Raw genomic sequence first — 17602 nt, 5'->3', positions numbered from 1 at the left:
CTTGATAGCTCTGGCGGAGGTCAACACTTGTCTGACTTGCAACAGGTGGCGCTCTCCGCCTTTAAACTCAACCAGTAGATGTGCTGACAAAACGGGGGCTCGCTTAAATCGGCATGCGCCCCACCTGCGCTTTTTTACTTTTTAGTAGAGAAGTCTGCAGTTCGATGCCTCAAGACGGTTCACATGTGTCTGCTGCCTGTAAATCAAGGGCGTCTACGGTAGTTGAGTAATACTGCCATCTAGTGGTGATTTCATGTCAGGGCACTGGCGATTTGTGACTTATTTGAATGAATAAAACATTGTATTTCGAGAATAAAATCGAAATTACGCGATCAAAGTCGACAGAGAGAGCTATCATAAGTAGATATGAAATCATATATTTAATTGTTTTGTATTTCGTTTATAAAATTGAGCTTCGCCACAGTCGCGCCGGAGCGGCGCCACAGTCGCGATTCTGGATTCTATAATAATATAATAGAAATGAATTGTCTGTGTCTGGGTTCTATAAGGATATAACACAACTACTTGTCCGTGTTTCCTACGGACACCCCCTTCTAAAAAAAACACGCCATTGGCGAACGATTCCCTTCTAAGAGCATGAGCATCATTAATACTTTGATTTCATTCCACGCGTAACTTTCGTTTCAACATCGCAGTCTAACTTCGCCTTCAAAGTTTGGACTCCAGTCTCGAAATGTTGCGTTGGTTCTCAGAATGTTGTACGACTCGACATTTCTGTATTATATATTGGAATCAACTCACGGTGAATAAAAGACATTTTCTTTAACTGTGTCAGGAAAATAGCTTTTTTTTTTTTTTAATTATTGTCGCTGACTCGGCAATTTCCAGCCACACATCCTTCCCACAATCCTTTGCGAGTTCCTTTTCCTACTGACCGCCTGCGAGTCATGGCGGCCGTGGTGGTACAGGAGCAGGCACCGGAACAGGAGCCCGACCGGGCCAACGTCCTCAACGGCGAGGGGGACGAGAAGGGGGACGCCGACCCGGCGGAGGAGACGGCCAAGAAGAAGAGGAAAAAGAAGAAGAGGAGCAAGCCGGCGGCCACAGGCAAGGCTCCCGCTCAGGTGTCGCGCTATCGGTTGGGCTAACAGGCTAGCGGGGCTGGGAGCCATGCGGAGCGTGGGGTTGTGCGGGCCGGGGCCGGCAGCGTGGTGGTGGGGGTGGGGGTGGGGTACCCAGGCGCTACAAGCAAAACACGCCCTGTTTTAACCGGAGACTCCAGCCGAGGTTCGACCCTACGAGCCCGGCGCGGCGCGTCGCTGTCCGGGTTGAAAGAACCAGTTCCTGCATTCCTTCGGATTGCGGGAACAGGGTGATGGACCGACCCAAGGCTACTTGCGAGGCTGGCCAGTGACGTAGCCCGATGTATGGCGTGACCCCGCCCATTCAGAGAGACCGATACTGACGAGTGGAGAATCTTTAAATTTTACCCTAAGCTTATATTCACGCTTGTTGTAGCTCTTCCAGGCCAAGTGGCTGAGTTAGAACCAGAGCTATGCCTTTAAAAAAAACCCAAACCCCCCCCCAGAAAATATAATAGTGTGCTATTTAAAACCACCTAGATTTACTGTCGTAGCGACTTCCATCCTCTTAGTTCATTCTCCACCCATTCTCCACTTTTGTGTGTTTCTCCTCTGAAGTTGCCCCCTCCCCCTCATAATTGTATTCATGTCTGTTCATCTTTCTGTTAGTTTTTCAGCCAAACTGTAGGTTGGTTCCACTCATGTGGTTCTGTTGTTCACCCTCTTCCTTTCTAACCCTGTGTGCAATTTCCCTCCGGGGATGAAGGAAGTATCTATGTCATTGTGTATGTAGCAGTGGGGACACCGGCTTAACGTCTGCATATTTGACTCCTTCAGGCGCGGAGGCGGAGGGGAATGGAGTCGCCGAAGTGACCAAACAACTGGACAAGCAGGCTTTAGAAGACAAGGAAAAAGAGGAGGATGGCGAGGATGGTAATATAACTCCCCATTGACACAGCATCATGACGACATGCTTAAACGGGACGGAACTGACATTTGCACGATTTTCGTGAGCGCTGTCAGATAGAGGCAAACTGAGGCCGCGAGGGGGTTGACATTGCAACGCTGTCGTTACTCCCACAGACGGAGATGATGGAGAAAACTCGGCAGGGAAAAAGAAGAAGAAGAAAAAGAAGAAGAAAGGATGTGAGTTGCTGATCTCTCTGTTTCCACAGTTAGGCAGAGTAGGGGCGTGAGTTGTGCGGTCCAAGGACGGCTGATTGGGGTGGGGTGGTGCTGGCTCCCTGCCAAACTGCTGCACTCTAGAATGGAACTATGGTCACTGGCCTGCACCCATTTTCTATTGGGAGTTGGAGTGTGGCTCTAATTCCAAACCATTATGATTGGTGCTGTAACAGAACGTAGTTGATCCTTGATCCGTACGGATCCCCCTCCACGGTTCAGCTCGCATGTGAACCGCGGATCAACTGCAAAACTTAACATCATAGTGAAATTGTTTTGCTGCTGCTGTTACTTTTTAAGGTAATTCCCTAAATCTCGATGCAGAGTTCCAATGAAAAGAAGATGGACACGACAGATGCGTCCTGTGTTTTACTCTGACGCGGAATGATTGGTTTCCGCGCGTCACGCTATGTTGCTGCTACTTTGCGACATGTAAATTTGCGTCCGCCACATTGGAGCTGTCAAGAGCCGCTAGTCAATAAATACGACATTTATTGAGAGATGCTGACTTTTCTATAAAATCGACTCTTAACTTGCCTAATTCTGAACCGATTTTCACGATTTTCATTATAAACAGGAGAAATTTAACATGATACTGGCATTTTGAGCACCCGTCTCCCTCCCTCCGACGATGCACGCGCGCCACCAATGGGTTGCCCACGATCGGCGCGCCAAAACAGTGTTTTTTATTTTAGATAGTAGGTTATTTTACTTCTGCCTATGGAACGAAACAAGCGCATATGCAATGAACCCCCCCGTGCCGTGTCTGGTTTTTCCAATAGTTGTATTTTCAAACCAGGCATAAAATTCCTTCCTCCAACCACTCCACTTATGCTGAGCACTGAAGCTACATTCACCATCGCTTGTCTGCACAATGTCCCACGCGTTGTCCGATCTCAGCCCACCAGAAAACAAAGTCAAGAATGTCACATTCTTTGCACACAAAATGCACATCGCGGTGAGGTCTACATCATTAATAGGAAAACAAGGACCACAAGGCAGCCACAAGATAATCACAATTTTCTTTAATGTTGTTCTTTTGCTTTCCCCGCTCCTTTCTCAGCCAAAGGTCAGAGCGATCCTCCATCTGTGCCCATCTGTGAGCTGTACCCGAATGGAGTGTTCCCCCTCGGACAGGAGTGTGAATACCCTGCAAGTCAGGATGGGTACGTCGGGCACAACAGACATTTGAGACAGAAACGCACACATATACAGAATTCATTGAAGCACTCAGGAGATGCATTCTTCCACACATGAAGGGAGGAGTCACTTTAAAGAACAGAGCTTTCAGTCCTTTTTCAGTAATTTTTGGAATTTAATTACGAAAACAATCAATCAATACAAAACAATACCGTACATTTTATTGGGTATTTAAACAACATCCCTCGAAGTGGACCAGATGGTACGACCTGTGGTTCTGTAAGCCCTCCCCTCTCACTCAGCATCCACTGATACGCAGCGCTCTGAGCGCAGCAGTACCTTATTATGCACCGACGCTGCATTTCTGAGGTAAAATGGGAGGTGGGGGAGTAATAATCATAAAAATATGACCGTAGTGGCCTATATATTTTCCAATTCAGTGCTGGTCAAATAAACACCCCTGTGCTCATGTATTCTTACTGGTAAAAATGCTCCGATACTCAAACCTGATACGAACGTAATTTAACATAGTTGCATAGTTGACGCTCATAAAGAGCGAAAGGAAGAAAATGTTGGCTCTTTGGAGGTACTTCAAGGTAACGGGAGATTGGATAAATTATTTATCCAATCACCTGAAAATATTCAAAGATTGTGCAGATTATTTATTTATTTCTGTCACTGCAGCGGGGGGTCTGCTCTGGTTGTTCCAAGTGCACAACCTGGGATCGGGATGAAAAATTTTGACTTTTTTGTGAGACTCTGGATGAGTCCCTCAGTAAAATGAGTCATTCGATTTAATTCAGTTGGTTTAATGCAATATACGGTGAGTTCCAGTGAACAAGTGAGAAGGGTCGTCATTTATTATTATTACCTTTTTTTAATTTATTTATTTATTTTTTTTGCAGTGATCGCAATTTATTTTGGAATGCAAGTACGATTTAAATATAATATAAATGTATATTTGCACTTAAAGTAAAAGAGACTGCCATTTGAAGTTTTAACTGGACATTACCATGTCAGTTATATGTTGTGTCATACTAAAACTCATTGAGAATTACAGGTTGAATTATATTGAAACCTGGTGACAGTCCATATTCTATTTTATTGGAACTCGGTGACAGTTTCATGTTCTATTATTGTTCCACAGTGAATAATGAACAATGATAAACACACAGTTTCAAAATCAGCAATCTCACTATAGTAGTAACTGAAAATTGCAGCTGTAGTCTGTATGTGCAGCTGTCCAATCACATGAGAGTGATCAGATCACGTGATGTATTTGTCATTGGCGTACAGCAGATATACCAAATGATAAGATTTGATTTCTCTGATTGGGGATATAAACTCAAAATGATTGGATGACAATGTTTTAAGTTTTTTAATAGTCAATGTTTTATTATGAACATACAATTGAAAGAAAATCAGAATCGACCAAAATCAGAATTTGCAGGTCAGGCTTTTAAAAAAATTGGAAATAGGAATCGGCCAAAAAAGCTGCAATCGGTGCATCTCTAGTTGGTAAACATGTTCAGTAACTTCACGAGGTGATGCATTTCAAGGGGTGAATCCTAACGAGATAAATTACTGTATATATTTAGCCGTAGTGGCTCGCATACAATGTGATGAGCCTCGTTATGAGACGGCTTCGGTGTAAATAACTGATGGAGTCATTTAGCTGCAGTAACTCAAACACCACAGAGACTGTTACACTATTGTGATCCTCAAAATATTTTCCCAAGGTCAACAGGTCTGCAGTTGGCGTATGTCCCGATGCATAACATGGTTTATTGAGAAGTCCGGTGGTTTATTGCGACAGAATCTGAGACTGGAATCAATCCCCATATTTACAACTCCTTAGATATTATAAAATATTAACTCTGAATGGTGAGTGCCGGTGGCATGTGCTCAGTTCTCATCGCGTTTCCTCTCCACAGCCGCAGTGCGGCCTGGCGTACGAGCAGCGAGGAGAAGCGCGTGATGGATAAGACCAACGAGGATGTCTGGAACGACTTCAGGCAGGCGGCCGAGGCACACAGGCAGGTGCGCCAGCACGTCCGCAGCTTCATCAAACCCGGGCTGACCATGATCGAAATATGGTGAGTCTCACTGGGACATTTCATCCCGTCGTCACTGACCCTCATCAACATTTTATTTTCCGATAGAGTTCACTGCCCTCTCAGTTGTCATATGCTTGACACGGTTCTTTTTATACCTACTGAGGTCCAAACCGGTCAAAACTTTGTTTATTTTAACAATTTGCAAAAACAAAATGGTTGAAACTATCACACTAGCACCCTATAGCTGTTGCCATTATTACTGTGAGATTTTTCAGTCGACTTCTGATCAGTTTGGGAAATTGTTGGATTCCACCATCACCTGTTTCCATCCAAATATCAAGGGAATTTTAAACCAATGTTAGTACGTGGGGACAAGTTTAAAATTTGTTCCATTTCCCTCAGTTGGTTGAAGGAACTGTCTATCTGAAAGTTTTGAGTTCCAGTATTCAACGTCATAAAATGCACAAGGTGGACGGTGGGTGTTATTACACTATCATGTGTTTACACTATGATGGTGGCATCAAATGAACGACTTCTCCTGTCCTCTCTCCTTATTTCTTTACTTCATTTTCACTCTCGACCTAGCGAACGACTGGAGGACTGCTCTCGGAAGCTGATCAAAGAGAACCGGCTGGACGCGGGCCTGGCCTTCCCCACCGGCTGCTCCCTAAACCATTGTGCCGCCCACTACACCCCCAACGCCGGAGACCCCACTGTCCTGCAGTACGACGACGTCTGCAAGATAGACTTTGGCACACACATCAACGGTATGGCCGCACAAACGGACACACGTGGTCACGCTCAAATGTCCAATGTCAAGCCAAACAAACCCTACATTAGTACGTGAAAGCGAATTTCAGCGCTTGATCTACGCACCGCAAAGGCAAGTTCTGGTTGCACAACGCCGCCGGTCCTTCAGAGGTAATTACACCTGACGTCCACCAGAGGGAGACGGAGGACAAATCTGATCTGGTTCAACATCACTGCATCCACACTATTTCAAATGACCTCAACCCTCACAAACTAACTGTTGAGGAACGTGTCATCTTGTAGTTATTGCACCAGGAAAGGAAAGGATAAAGAGATGAGGAGGAAGACCCTAAAAAATAAATGTTTAAGTGTGAGCAAACGTGTTCCACCACTCGCCATAGACTGCCATGATGAGCACCACATATGATGCAATTTATTTTATTTTTTTTTAATAGCAGGGATGTATATGAATAAAAATGTATGGGATGAAAGAATTTTGGAAGCTCACCGTTTCCTGTCAGTGCTCTGCATAGCTCAGAGGGCCCGTGTATTCCTGTAGTGAATGTTTTGGGCCTCAGAAGACGCCCGCGCGACACCCGCTCCGACCCCGAGACACGTTCTGCTCTGCCGCTTTTCAGGGCGGATCATTGACTGTGCCTTCACCGTCACCTTTAACCCAAAGTACGACAAGCTGCTGGAGGCCGTCCGAGACGCCACCAACACCGGAATTAAGGTGCGGCGGCCGACGTGCGCGCATTCACGTGACGTGCACTCTGCCCGGGGTGGCACTCACGCTTGGTGTCTTTGCAGAACGCCGGCATTGACGTGCGCCTGTGCGACATCGGAGAGGCCATCCAGGAGGTGATGGAGTCCTACGAGGTGGAGCTCGACGGGAAAACCTACCAAGGTGTGTTCCCAGAGACGCGCGCACGCCTGGATTGTTTTTCATTTTGTCTCAGTGGTGTCGTGATGTCCTGGGTATTTACATGTTTACCCCCCCCTCCATATTCCAGTAAAGCCGATCAGAAACCTTAACGGTCACTCTATCGGGCAGTACAGGATACATGCTGGAAAGACTGTGCCCATCGTAAAAGGAGGGGAGGCCACGAGAATGGAGGTGGGTCACGGAATAACACCTGCAGCTTACAGCTCATGGTGTTCAAACTTCATGTGCACATCTGTATTTTTCTTTATTTTCCCCGGTTACTTTGGCTTGTGATTTTCCTACATGTGTACCTTTGCAAAATTGTTAATGACATGATTGACTGTAACCTGCGTCTGTTCCCCCAAGGAGGGAGAGGTTTATGCAATCGAGACGTTTGGCAGCACAGGGAAGGGTGTGGTTCATGACGACATGGAGTGCTCCCACTACATGAAGAACTTTGATGTCGGCCACGTCCCCATCAGGTGAGGCCGAGTTCAGAATTGTCATTTTTTTTTTTTTTGGTTTTGTTTTTGTTTTTTTTTTAACGACCACGGAAGTCGACGGATGTAACGACCGTAACCCAACCCCCAACCAGACTCCCCAGAGCGAAGCACCTGCTGAACGTGGTCAACGAGAACTTCGGCACGCTGGCCTTCTGCCGGCGCTGGCTGGACCGCCTGGGCGAGAGCAAGTACCTGATGGCGCTGAAGAACCTGTGCGACCTGGGCATCGTGGACCCCTACCCCCCGCTGTGCGACTCCAAGGGCTGCTACACCGCTCAGTTCGAGCACACCATCCTGCTCAGGCCCACCTGCAAGGAGGTGGTAAGCCGGGGCGACGACTACTGAGAACCCCTGCCCCCTCTCCACTTCACCGCCCACTACACGCACACCCACACCCACACGCACACCCACACGCACACCCACACACGCCTGGTGTTCCTGAAACTCCCTGTCCAGATAATAAACCCATTGCAACCTTGGCCCGTTCTCTTTGGAAAGGAAGTGCTCGTTCTAGCACGATCTGGTTATCTCCATAACTCAAGGGCATCAGTGTGGGAATCTTGATACTACCCACAATGCAATTCTAAAGCACCGCCTTAAGCTGGTGAGGAGCAGAGAATGGCTTTTTTCTTTTTTGGTGTTTTTTTTAAGTTACTGAAATTTGTATTGTTTAAATCTTAAGGTAACGACCACAGCTTCACAAGTCAAGAGGGTAAGCTTTTGCTTGAGGGAGACTTTGCAGTTGGCTTTTTTTTTTTTCTTCCCCCTGGCATGGTGCCCCCACGGACCTCACTTCACAAAATACTAAAGCTAACTGTCAAAAGTTATATATTTAAGTTTCTGCTACACTTATGGCAATCACAGTATTCAAAGAAATGTTGCCAGTAGGAAATCCTGAGGTAGGCTCCCTGTTTTCTTATGCCCTTGTGTAAGAAAGTTGGCCAAGCTCAGCGGTCAAAACCTTTTGAGAGTAAAACTAATTTCTCCTCTTGGAGCTCGGGATGTGCTGGTGATGTCATCTTTACATGCGCACAAACGACTGCATGTCGCTACGGGTTGGGGAAGGACTGCACTCTAGCCCTGCAATCATTGTTTGATATTTGTAAAATATCTTTGAAATGGCTGTTGTCAGTGTACAACGCTTCATTTTAAATTCAGAGAAAATGTTTTGTAAGAAATAAAATGATTTAAATTTTTCTCTCAATACCTCCTGTGTCAGTGAGTCCTGATCTCAATCTGCTATGCAAGTGAAATGGTGCTGTTTTTTTACTCTGAACTTCCACCTGAGAAAATATCTTTCCCACCTTCCTTGTGCTGGCAAATTACTCGCTGTGGAAATATGACTCGAGTCTCCTTTCCTATGAGCCCAAACACCAGAACGGCATAATTCTTAGAAAAATGAAAAAATATTCTCATTTTTATTGAGGTACTTTTCTCAAAAAAAAAAATTGAGGTAACAATTTGCATAGTATAACACGGTATAGCATCGTATACCGACATACAATGTAAGAAAAAGGAACAATGAAATGTGCTTCAGAATTCTCCTGGGATTGGTACATCAGAAGGGAAAGGTCAAGGTGGACAACATTCTCGTCTTTTCGCCAGTATGGAGAATTATCACACAAACGTGTAAACGCTGGCGTTACATCTGACAGGCTAATTTACAAGAGGACAGAACAGAAGGAAACGTACACAGACGACGACAGGGAGAACAGCAACGATTGCGTTTTAGTCCTTTCCGAACTGCTGGTGTTAAGTCAAAACAGTCAAGGTGAAATTACATTTCCGTATAAAACTTGATAAAACAGTTTGTGGCCGTTTTGTTTTTTCCTTCTAAATCAAGAAACTAAAGGATTGTATAAAAAAATACATTCATATTCCAAATGCTGGCCTTGACAGGACTGCAGCTGTCTGAATTTATACGATCCACTGCATTTCCTGCGAGAGGAACTATAAAAAATAAACTTTTATTTATCTTTTTTACTAAAGAAAGGGCACTTTTCTATAACACTAGTATCTGTCGGGGAGGAGTCCCCTCTGAAGTTGATTTTACATTCTGAAGAAGAGGTGGCAGCGCTGAGCCCGAGGTTTCCCTTTTCCACCGAGAGTCGGGAAAGAAAAAAATGAAAAATAAAAATAGTCAACCATTTTGGGAGAAAGCTGAGATAAAAAATTAAAACACCCCGCCCCCTCCGTGCTTTGGCTTGAGGTCAGCCGATAATGCGCTTCCAGACGGACCCGGAAGTAGTACTGAGTGGGGTAGGAGGCGTCCTCCTGGCGATGCGTCAGTGGCCACCTGTTCCCCAGACGTTTGTGCATTTCTGCAAGGACCGGGTAAGGACGAGGACGAGTGTCACAGGCGGGGCCGAGCGGAGGGGGCCCCTCGTTTGAGTCTATCCAATCTTTAGCCACCCGCACAGAAGTGTCTCGGGAACAGGGGGACGACGCGTGACGCCGGAGAGCCTGGCGACGACTACGTCCAGTTTTGTGTCGACTAGCTAAAGTGACTATCAGGAATATTTCACTTGATTCAAATTATTAAAAAATAAAAAAAGAGTATTTACAATCAACGAGCGGACGCTTGCAAAACAATAATAAAAAGAAAGGCCGACACCTGAATACAGCTGTACTAGTTATAAAGGGACACTTGCATGCCCGGACCAAAGTCTGCCCTGCTGTGCGCTACCGAGACACGCCTCGGCCCATACTCTCTTCATAAAATACAACTGTACACTATTAAACACAGACAGCATGTTCAACTGACTTAAAGAAGGAAGAAGAAAAAAAATAAACAACCGACATATAAACAAAAATATACAGGGAGTTCACAAAGCAGAACCAGTTTTAAAACAAATGAGTCCTCGGTCCATCATCTTTTTTAAACAAAAATAAATTCAAGAGACCCGAGCCGGGGTCTAAAAAATGCCCAGAGAGAGAGAGAGAGACGATACAGCAGAGGAGGCGCGGCGGACTGTCGTCCTATAGCCGCCGCTCTTTGTCCTGAGTGATGCGCTGGGTGTAGAAGAGGATGTAGGCCTGGGCTCGGCACACCTCCTCCACAGAGCACACGTTCAGCTTAGAGTCATTACAGTGAACCCAGAAGCCTGCGGGGGTGGGGAGGGGGGAGACGGGCGGTTATGTTTTTATTTGGTACATGTATGCCCTGGTGTGCGTGTCGCGGCTTTTAGGGACAGGAGGGTGACAAAACGCCGCGTACTCACCCCCCTCGGTGTTGTAGCAGTAGGCGGTGTAGTGGCCGGAGCCAAAGCCCTTCCCGTGGTGCATCACCACGGCGGAGAGCTCGTAGAGGAAGTGTTTGGGGCACGGCGAGACAGCGGCGCCCGAGCCAGGGCCGCCGGGAGGGTCGGCGCGGGCCGAGCCGTCGGGGGAGGGGTCCCGGCAGCAGTACGGCTCCATGTTGAGGAGCTGGTCGAAGCTGACGTGCACGCCGATCTTCTCCCGGTGGTTCCGCCCCGACCACCTGAGCAGCGGGCGGCAGAGCAGAGGCCCAGACAGTCAGTCCCCCAGGTCACTTCACTACCAACATGCATGCATCTATCTTCCCTTCACTTTACAATGAACTGGTTTCAACCTAAGCCTTGTGTTTTGGCGAACTGGAAGCCAATCCCAGGAATTGGGAGTCAGGTTCTTTTTAAATTGATCCGGTATTGAGAGAGAGCGCCGAGCTGCAATACGTAGCACAACGGGACTAACGCCGCCGCGCCCTCCGGCAATCAGCTGAAGCTGAAGCTCTTTAGTGACTGGGTCGGTTATAAAAAAAAAATAATAAAAGTGCCATTAAAAGTTTTCCCTTTAACCTCATTGAGAGGGGGATTCCATAACCGGACTAGACACTCCTCACCGCGATTGCACTGTTCTCGGCCGCACCTGAAGCGTTTGAGGTGTAGGCGAAGGACCTGAGGCAGTTTGTGGACCGTGAGCTGCTTCTGTGCTTCGGTCAGGGTGACTGGCTTGGAGGAAAGGCGCCGGCGCTTGGCTGCGACAGGAGAGAGACAAACACTCAGAACAAGGACGCAAAACCTCCCTCCCTCCCTCCCTACCGCCCTCCCCCCTCCCTCGGGCTTCCAAGTCACCCAACTCACTGTTGCACTCGTCGCAGGCGTAGATGTTCCCCTCCAGGGCTTCCGTCTCTGTGAACTTGGCCAGCATCTCCGTCAGCCGGCACGACACCTGCGCCGCCGACTCCCGGCTGTTGCTGTGGTAACGCTCTGGGAACTCCAGGGAAAGGTCCCAGAAAGGCTCCACGGTGTTGGACTGGTGGTCGCAGGCCAGGCACGTCACCTGGAAGCCCGTGCGTGCGGAGCGGGGGAGGGGGTCAGTTAGTACACCCTCATGGACCCCAAAACGCACGGAATGAGTCTCGATTTCGGAAAGCCGCCCGGGACTGCCATCCTCCCCGCTGCATCTCTCACACTCACACAGACCAGTGCGGTCGGGCGGCTTAGCTTCACCGGGCGTTCAACACAAAGACAGAGCCGTCGTTTTCACGTCCGATGGAAGACTTCATCGTTTAACTCCAGGCTTTGCTATTCAATGCAAGGACGGCGGAGTCGATGTGCCAACCGAACAGGCCAAGGATTATATAAGCCCCACCCCCACACACACACACACACACACACACACCATTTTTTTGTATTTTTTAGGAGTGCACACATTGCCTCCTATTCAGCGTGAGCAGGTGCGAATGTGTGTGGTGCTGAGCCACGACAACTAGACACTAATCTCTTGTCTTCACGTAATCTCTCCACTCGCACTCCCGGCACGGGGCTCATTTAGGTCCAAGTCAAGCGAGTGGTCGTCCGTCCACCGCTGAGGCAGCGCGAGGGGCACAACTTAAGAAAAAATTGAGTTTTTTCGTATCTAAAAATAGCCAAATAGGCAGAGTGGGCCATTCTTAACAAGACCGTCGTGCATTCTGAGGAGGGCGTATAGATCTACCTGCAAAGTTTATTTGAAAAGGGAACCCTCACAACATTGAACCAAGTTGACAGACTGAGGCGTGACCGATTAGTGTGTGGCAAAAAAAGCCTCTGAGAACTCGTGGCAGGAGTGAATTTGGACAGGTGAATCAAAACTGAGAGGGCGGCGGTTCTCAAGAGCGGTCTTGAGGCCAGAGTCTCCTGATCTTTGTCCCAGCTCATTTAGTTGTTGATATTAAAACATGTGCAGTTTGTCTATTGAAGATTTTACAGAATTCATTAACCCAAATGTAAAAAATGTATTTCTTACTTTAAATTACTTTATTGTGAGATATGCTAATTTAATGACTGTGTTTATTGTACATATTGTTCTATACTCTTCCGTGCAGTGCTAGTTCAATTATTGCACCGTTCATTAGGCTAAGTGTGTGTGTTGTGTCCCACCTGGCTGAGCAGCTGGCCATGGAAGATGGTGTTGACCACATTGAGCACCTGCTTGATGAGTCGTTTCTGGTTGTGCGGGACGCCTACGGTGGGCGTGCGCTTGCCGGTGCTCTCCAGCTCACGCTGCACCTTGTCCAGCAGCTCGCACAGGAACTCCTGCGCGTCCTGCTGGGCATAGCCCCGGAACGCCGGGATCAACTGCCACACCGAGTGCAGCATGGCGAAGGGCGACACCAACGCCCACTTGCCCGACCACATCACCTGGAACAGGGTGTGCAGCTCATGGCACAGGGAGATGTGCTTGGAGCTGGGCTCCTTGGGCTGGATCAGCTCCATGCTGCGGGTGCGCGAGGCCCCGCCACTCAGTCCGGCCCCAGAGCCCAAGCTGGACTGGAGCCCCTTCCTCTGCGCTAGGGGGGACGGAGGAGAGGCCTTCCCCACCAGCTGGCCCTTGACGGCGGACGCCAGGAGCTCCAGAGCCTGGGTCAGGTCCAGGCGTAGGAAGCACTCCCTGAAGACGTGCAGGTGGCTGAGCACCTGCAGGATGGAGTTCATGTAGCACGTGTTTCCCAGGTTCCTCAGGCCCGTCACGCCAGGCGTCACAGTGGGACGGCGCTTGAAGGGCGAGTCGCCCTGTTTGCCGTCCTGCTTGCGGTGGACAGGGGTGGAGGCGGTAGGGGCGGGTGCCGACAAGGCTCTGGGCTTGGATTTGGGTTTGGCCGTGGATAAAGGGGTGCGGGTCCTGGGGGTGGCCTTTACTCTTTGGGGTAAGCTCAACTTCTTGGGGGCAGGAGCGGGGGGGGTCCGAGTCCGTGGTCTGCGGGTTTGGGCCAGGGGCACAGAAGTCACCTGGCTGCGCGTCTTGCGGGACGACGTGATGATGTTGGCCGCGTCCGCCACTCTCTGGCTCTTGTTGCGTAAGCGGCGACTCTTCCGAGGCGGCGCACTCTCCAGCGTCTCTTGCAGCTGCCTCTTCATGGCGCGTTTTCTCTCCCTCACCACCCTCTTGCATTCCTCCTCTTCCTCCCTTCTTCTCTCCTCCTCCTCAGTCATCGCAAACCAGAAGCGGAACACGCGTCCCATGAGCGCCCGCCGTCGGTGCCAAAGGGCGGTGAACATTCGATCCTCGTCCCGCAGCTGCAGCTCGCGGGCACCGCATGGCAGCAGGGCGTCGGGGGCAATGCTGGTGGAGCGGAGTGTGCGCCCGCTGCGGGTGGTGACCTCGTAGCGCTGGCTCTGGATGGCGCTGAGCGTGCTGCGGAGCAGCTTAAGGTCACCGGTGGCATTGTCGTTCAGCACGTAGTCATCGCACAGGTAGCAGAACACATACAGTTCATTGACCTCGATGGCCAGCGGGTGGCGCTGCTGGTGGAAGTGCTGCAGGGCGTGCTCCTCGATGTAGCGGCCGCAGGCCACGTGGGCACAGCCCAGGCACGCCCAGATGGACTCCGTGGTGTTGCAGTCTACGCAGTGCCACTTCTGTGGGTTCAGGATGGAGTGATCTGGGGCGAGCCGCAGTCGCCCCACGTGCTTACACCTGTCCATTCCACACGCCTGCCGACCGAGAGGGCGGGCGGGCGGGCGGGCCGCGTGAGTCGATGAGCGACCGCCCGTGTGCTGAACCGTGTACGTCCGTCTGTGTTTCCAGGGGCTTCAGATCACCATGGTGAGCTGAGAAAGTGTTTCCCCCCAGGGCATGGTTTTATCTAGAAAACGGAGAGGCAAGACAAAAACATCCTGCAAGTGAGTTCCACAGCACAACTCAAGTTCAAGTATTATTTCAAAGCAAAAGAGCTGCGGCAGTTTTTGCTACAATAGCAGCACAGACTAGACCTGCAGCGCTACAAGAGTTATCCCAGATTTTTGTTTTTTGCGGTCCGCACAAGTCATATTTTCAATTACATATTTTATGGAAAATATGGAAACAAAAACTTCTGAACAAAAAAAACAAAACCTTAGCATCACAATTTCAAGTTTGCTTGAAAGCTGAGGTTAATAAACAGAAGACAGAATGAAGGATGGAAACAGACATAGTTCCTGCACTAGTTGCAGATCCTCAGGCATAATAATTTCAGCCTTTGCATTGCCACATCATGGAATATGACCAGGTACAGCTGGCACAGACCTCTATTTTCTCCCCTGAATTTGCATGTTTGAGCTGTTGTTGCTGAGGAATAATTCTCTGTTCTCTTCTGATGATGCGATCTTGTAGCACCCCGCGCACGGCAACTAGTTTTGCTCACAAAACACCAGTTCGTGGAAACTGATTTTAAAAGAAAAATTAAGACACTTTCCCCTGTGGTCTTTACAAAAATGTTCTTATATAACAAACTACATTTGTATGGAAACACAACTATTGTGCGTATCAAGAGGAAAAACTATTCCTCGGAGTTGAAGCGCCAGTTTAGAAAGTGGGGATCATCAAGTGGGTCTCGGCCCTATCAACCCCCCACAGAAAGCCAAGAGGGGACTTAATCTCAGCCAACAAAGGGGGGCTGAGCTCGGAGGGTGGAGCACGCTTTTGTCCTCGTACAGGTCTGCCTTCGCAAAAGAAATAAAAGCGAACAGGATGGGGAGAAATACAAAGAAAAGAGACGGCAAGGAGAGGGCCCTGATAAGAGTGGCAAAGAGATGGAGCTCGAGGAAGCGAAAATAAACACAAAGTCGGGAGACGTCTCCAGTTAGAGCCGGTCACATCGCAGCTTCCCGCGGTGTCAAAAACCAAAATCGCGAGCAAAAAATACGAGTCTCCAATTGCGGAGGCTTAGTTTGACGGGTTTACTAGTTGTGGAGCAAAGCCGCTGTATTCACCTATCATGATGGAGTGTTACCACACCAGACCGCAGCCCTGCGATATAAATAAACTGTCATTCCTACGAGGGCGTCAGACAGAGACCCTAATGGATTTATGACCAACTGTACTTGGAATGAAGCAAGAAATCACATCACGAGTCAGGAAGAGAGGGATCATTTTAGGAAACGACTGAAAGGGAGGATAGTTATTCATTTAAATGTCAACATCAGAATCCCCTAAACAAGACTTTGTTGGGATTGTACGCATGTGAAATGTAGTCCAAGGGTTTTGCGTCACCTAATAAGCGCTAAATACACCATCGATAGTCGATCGTCGCAGGAGCCTGGTTTGACAAAGAACGGCGGCGAGGACTGGAATCATTTTAGGACACTTGGCGTGTTTTCCCGGGTTCCAACACGAAACCAAAATGGAATCCCTAAGTGAACACCATACCCAGTTTGTCCTGGTGACTGCCTGGATTCTAAAGATACACTTACTACTGCATATTACTAAGTACTAATAAGAAGTTCTAACTAACTCATACTTCCTAATAAGAGGTCAGATCACAACCTCACCTTCAACATCTTGATCATATTTAGGAAACCAAAGAGTGGATGGTTATTCTACTTAACCACAAGCCCCATAACAGATGATAAGATGTCCCACAGCAGAAATGTGGTGTAAAAGTGGGGGGGGGGGGGGGGGGGGAACAAACAACAACTAAAGAAATAGGAAAAATGCGTCAATATACAATACACCAACAAACGAATGACGATTTTGAAAAAAGGTGGCACTATACAATAAGCCCCAAAACGTACAAAAAAAAACCCCCTCTGTATCAAAAGTTCAGATGCACTCACTATGACTTAATAGCACTTCTTCTCGATAAGATGTGGGCGATCACAACCACACGGTCAGCAACTTGTTACCGGAGAGCGAAATCAACTTCAACGCCGCAAGCTCGCTCACACACCGCTGGTTATGGATATAGCAATCCGGGTAAACACACACACACACACACACACACACACACACACGCGAGTCAAGCGTCTAAATGATAATACACAATTAATCGAACCGAGTGTACTCTGGGCACAAAGCCACTCGTCCAAGGAGAGAGACTGTATTGCGTACTCATTGTCATTATTCGCCCCGGGAAGAGATTAGCCAGTTCTTCGGCTGCCCTTGCTGCTAACGTTAGCCTCGCCGCTAACGTTAGCCTAGCCCGCTGAGCCTGGACTCGCCTGCATACCATATAGCCTAGCCCCCCGCTGCCTTTAGCCCAGTCCGCCAGTCCCCCGCTCGCCGGGATAATCCCAACAAGTTCGCGCTTTTCGCCGAAGGTCAGTTTCAAGCGCGCCGTGGGGCGAACGCGCCGACGAGCACGGAAACGAAAGCGAGCGTGTCCGGCGTCGGCGTGGGGGGCGCCGTGCCCCTCTCTGTCATTGTGCGGAGCGACGTGGAGCGGCACCTCGCTCCCCCTCCGCGGGCTCACCTCGCTCCTGCCGTCCTACCGTGGGCGCCATCTTGTCAAGCCTTGTCGCGTGGTGTCGGCTCGAGGGCGTCCGCGGCCAGTGACGTCACGTTGGCGGTGGTGGTGGTGTTGTTGTTGTTGTTGTTGTTGTTGTTGTCGTTGTTGTTGTTGTCGTTGTCGTTGTTGATGATGACGATGGGGATGTTGAAAGCGTTCTATTTTTAGACGATTCCGTCATTATTTTTGGGGGGGAGAAAAAAGTGATTGACATACCTTCCCCTCGCGTGTATGTACTTTATTGCGTTTTTATTTTATATATTATATTATATTATATGATATTATATCATATT

At 48.7% G+C, this 17602-nt stretch overlaps 2 protein-coding genes across 3 annotated transcripts; one reads left to right on the top strand and one right to left on the bottom strand.

Moving 5' to 3' along the window:
- Window positions 1–895: 895 nt before the first annotated feature.
- Window positions 896–8806, top strand: LOC307246584 (methionine aminopeptidase 2-like). Its single transcript, XM_080022556.1, has 11 exons — window positions 896–1068; window positions 1881–1976; window positions 2127–2189; window positions 3289–3391; window positions 5300–5461; window positions 6008–6189; window positions 6811–6905; window positions 6983–7079; window positions 7186–7289; window positions 7464–7579; window positions 7693–8806. Exons 1-11 carry the CDS (start codon window positions 909–911, stop codon window positions 7943–7945), a joined length of 1431 nt encoding a protein of 476 aa, XP_079878682.1. The 5' UTR covers window positions 896–908; the 3' UTR covers window positions 7946–8806.
- A 181-nt stretch (window positions 8807–8987) lies between these two features.
- usp44 (ubiquitin specific peptidase 44) lies at window positions 8988–17290 on the bottom strand. Of its 2 annotated transcripts, none has more exons than XM_080022554.1 (6): window positions 17274–17290; window positions 12985–14690; window positions 11704–11902; window positions 11489–11597; window positions 10822–11081; window positions 8988–10704 (listed from the first exon to the last, which is right to left on the bottom strand). In XM_080022554.1, the coding sequence occupies exons 2-6, from the start codon at window positions 14527–14529 to the stop codon at window positions 10580–10582; spliced, it is 2238 nt and encodes a 745-aa protein (XP_079878680.1). In that variant the 5' UTR covers window positions 14530–14690; window positions 17274–17290; the 3' UTR covers window positions 8988–10579. The 2 variants fall into 2 exon arrangements, with proteins under 2 accessions (XP_079878680.1, XP_079878681.1); XM_080022555.1 differs by lacking the exon at window positions 17274–17290 and adding an exon at window positions 16639–16698.
- Between the last annotated feature and the right edge of the window lie 312 nt (window positions 17291–17602).

Source organism: Zeus faber, assembly GCF_960531495.2.
Source record: "Zeus faber genome assembly, chromosome: 21".
Classification (NCBI taxonomy): domain Eukaryota; kingdom Metazoa; phylum Chordata; class Actinopteri; order Zeiformes; family Zeidae; genus Zeus; species Zeus faber.
Note: the sequence above shows the minus strand (reverse complement) of the source record. Positions and strands in the feature narration are given on the sequence as shown.

Bases quoted from the DNA above. Each gene is read 5' to 3' on its own strand.
- usp44 (XM_080022554.1), bottom strand. From the start codon at position 14,529: ATGGACAGGTGTAAGCACGTGGGGCGACTGCGGCTCGCCCCAGATCAC. The intron at 11,903-12,984 runs GTGGGACACAAC...ACGGGCTTCCAG, and splicing joins ATGGCCAGCTGCTCAGCCAG to GTGACGTGCCTGGCCTGCGA. The intron at 11,598-11,703 runs GTGAGTTGGGTG...CTCCTGTCGCAG, and splicing joins CGCCTGCGACGAGTGCAACA to CCAAGCGCCGGCGCCTTTCC.
- LOC307246584 (XM_080022556.1), top strand. From the start codon at position 909: ATGGCGGCCGTGGTGGTACAGGAGCAGGCACCGGAACAGGAGCCCGAC. The intron at 6,906-6,982 runs GTGCGGCGGCCG...GTGTCTTTGCAG, and splicing joins CCACCAACACCGGAATTAAG to AACGCCGGCATTGACGTGCG. The intron at 7,580-7,692 runs GTGAGGCCGAGT...ACCCCCAACCAG, and splicing joins GTCGGCCACGTCCCCATCAG to ACTCCCCAGAGCGAAGCACC.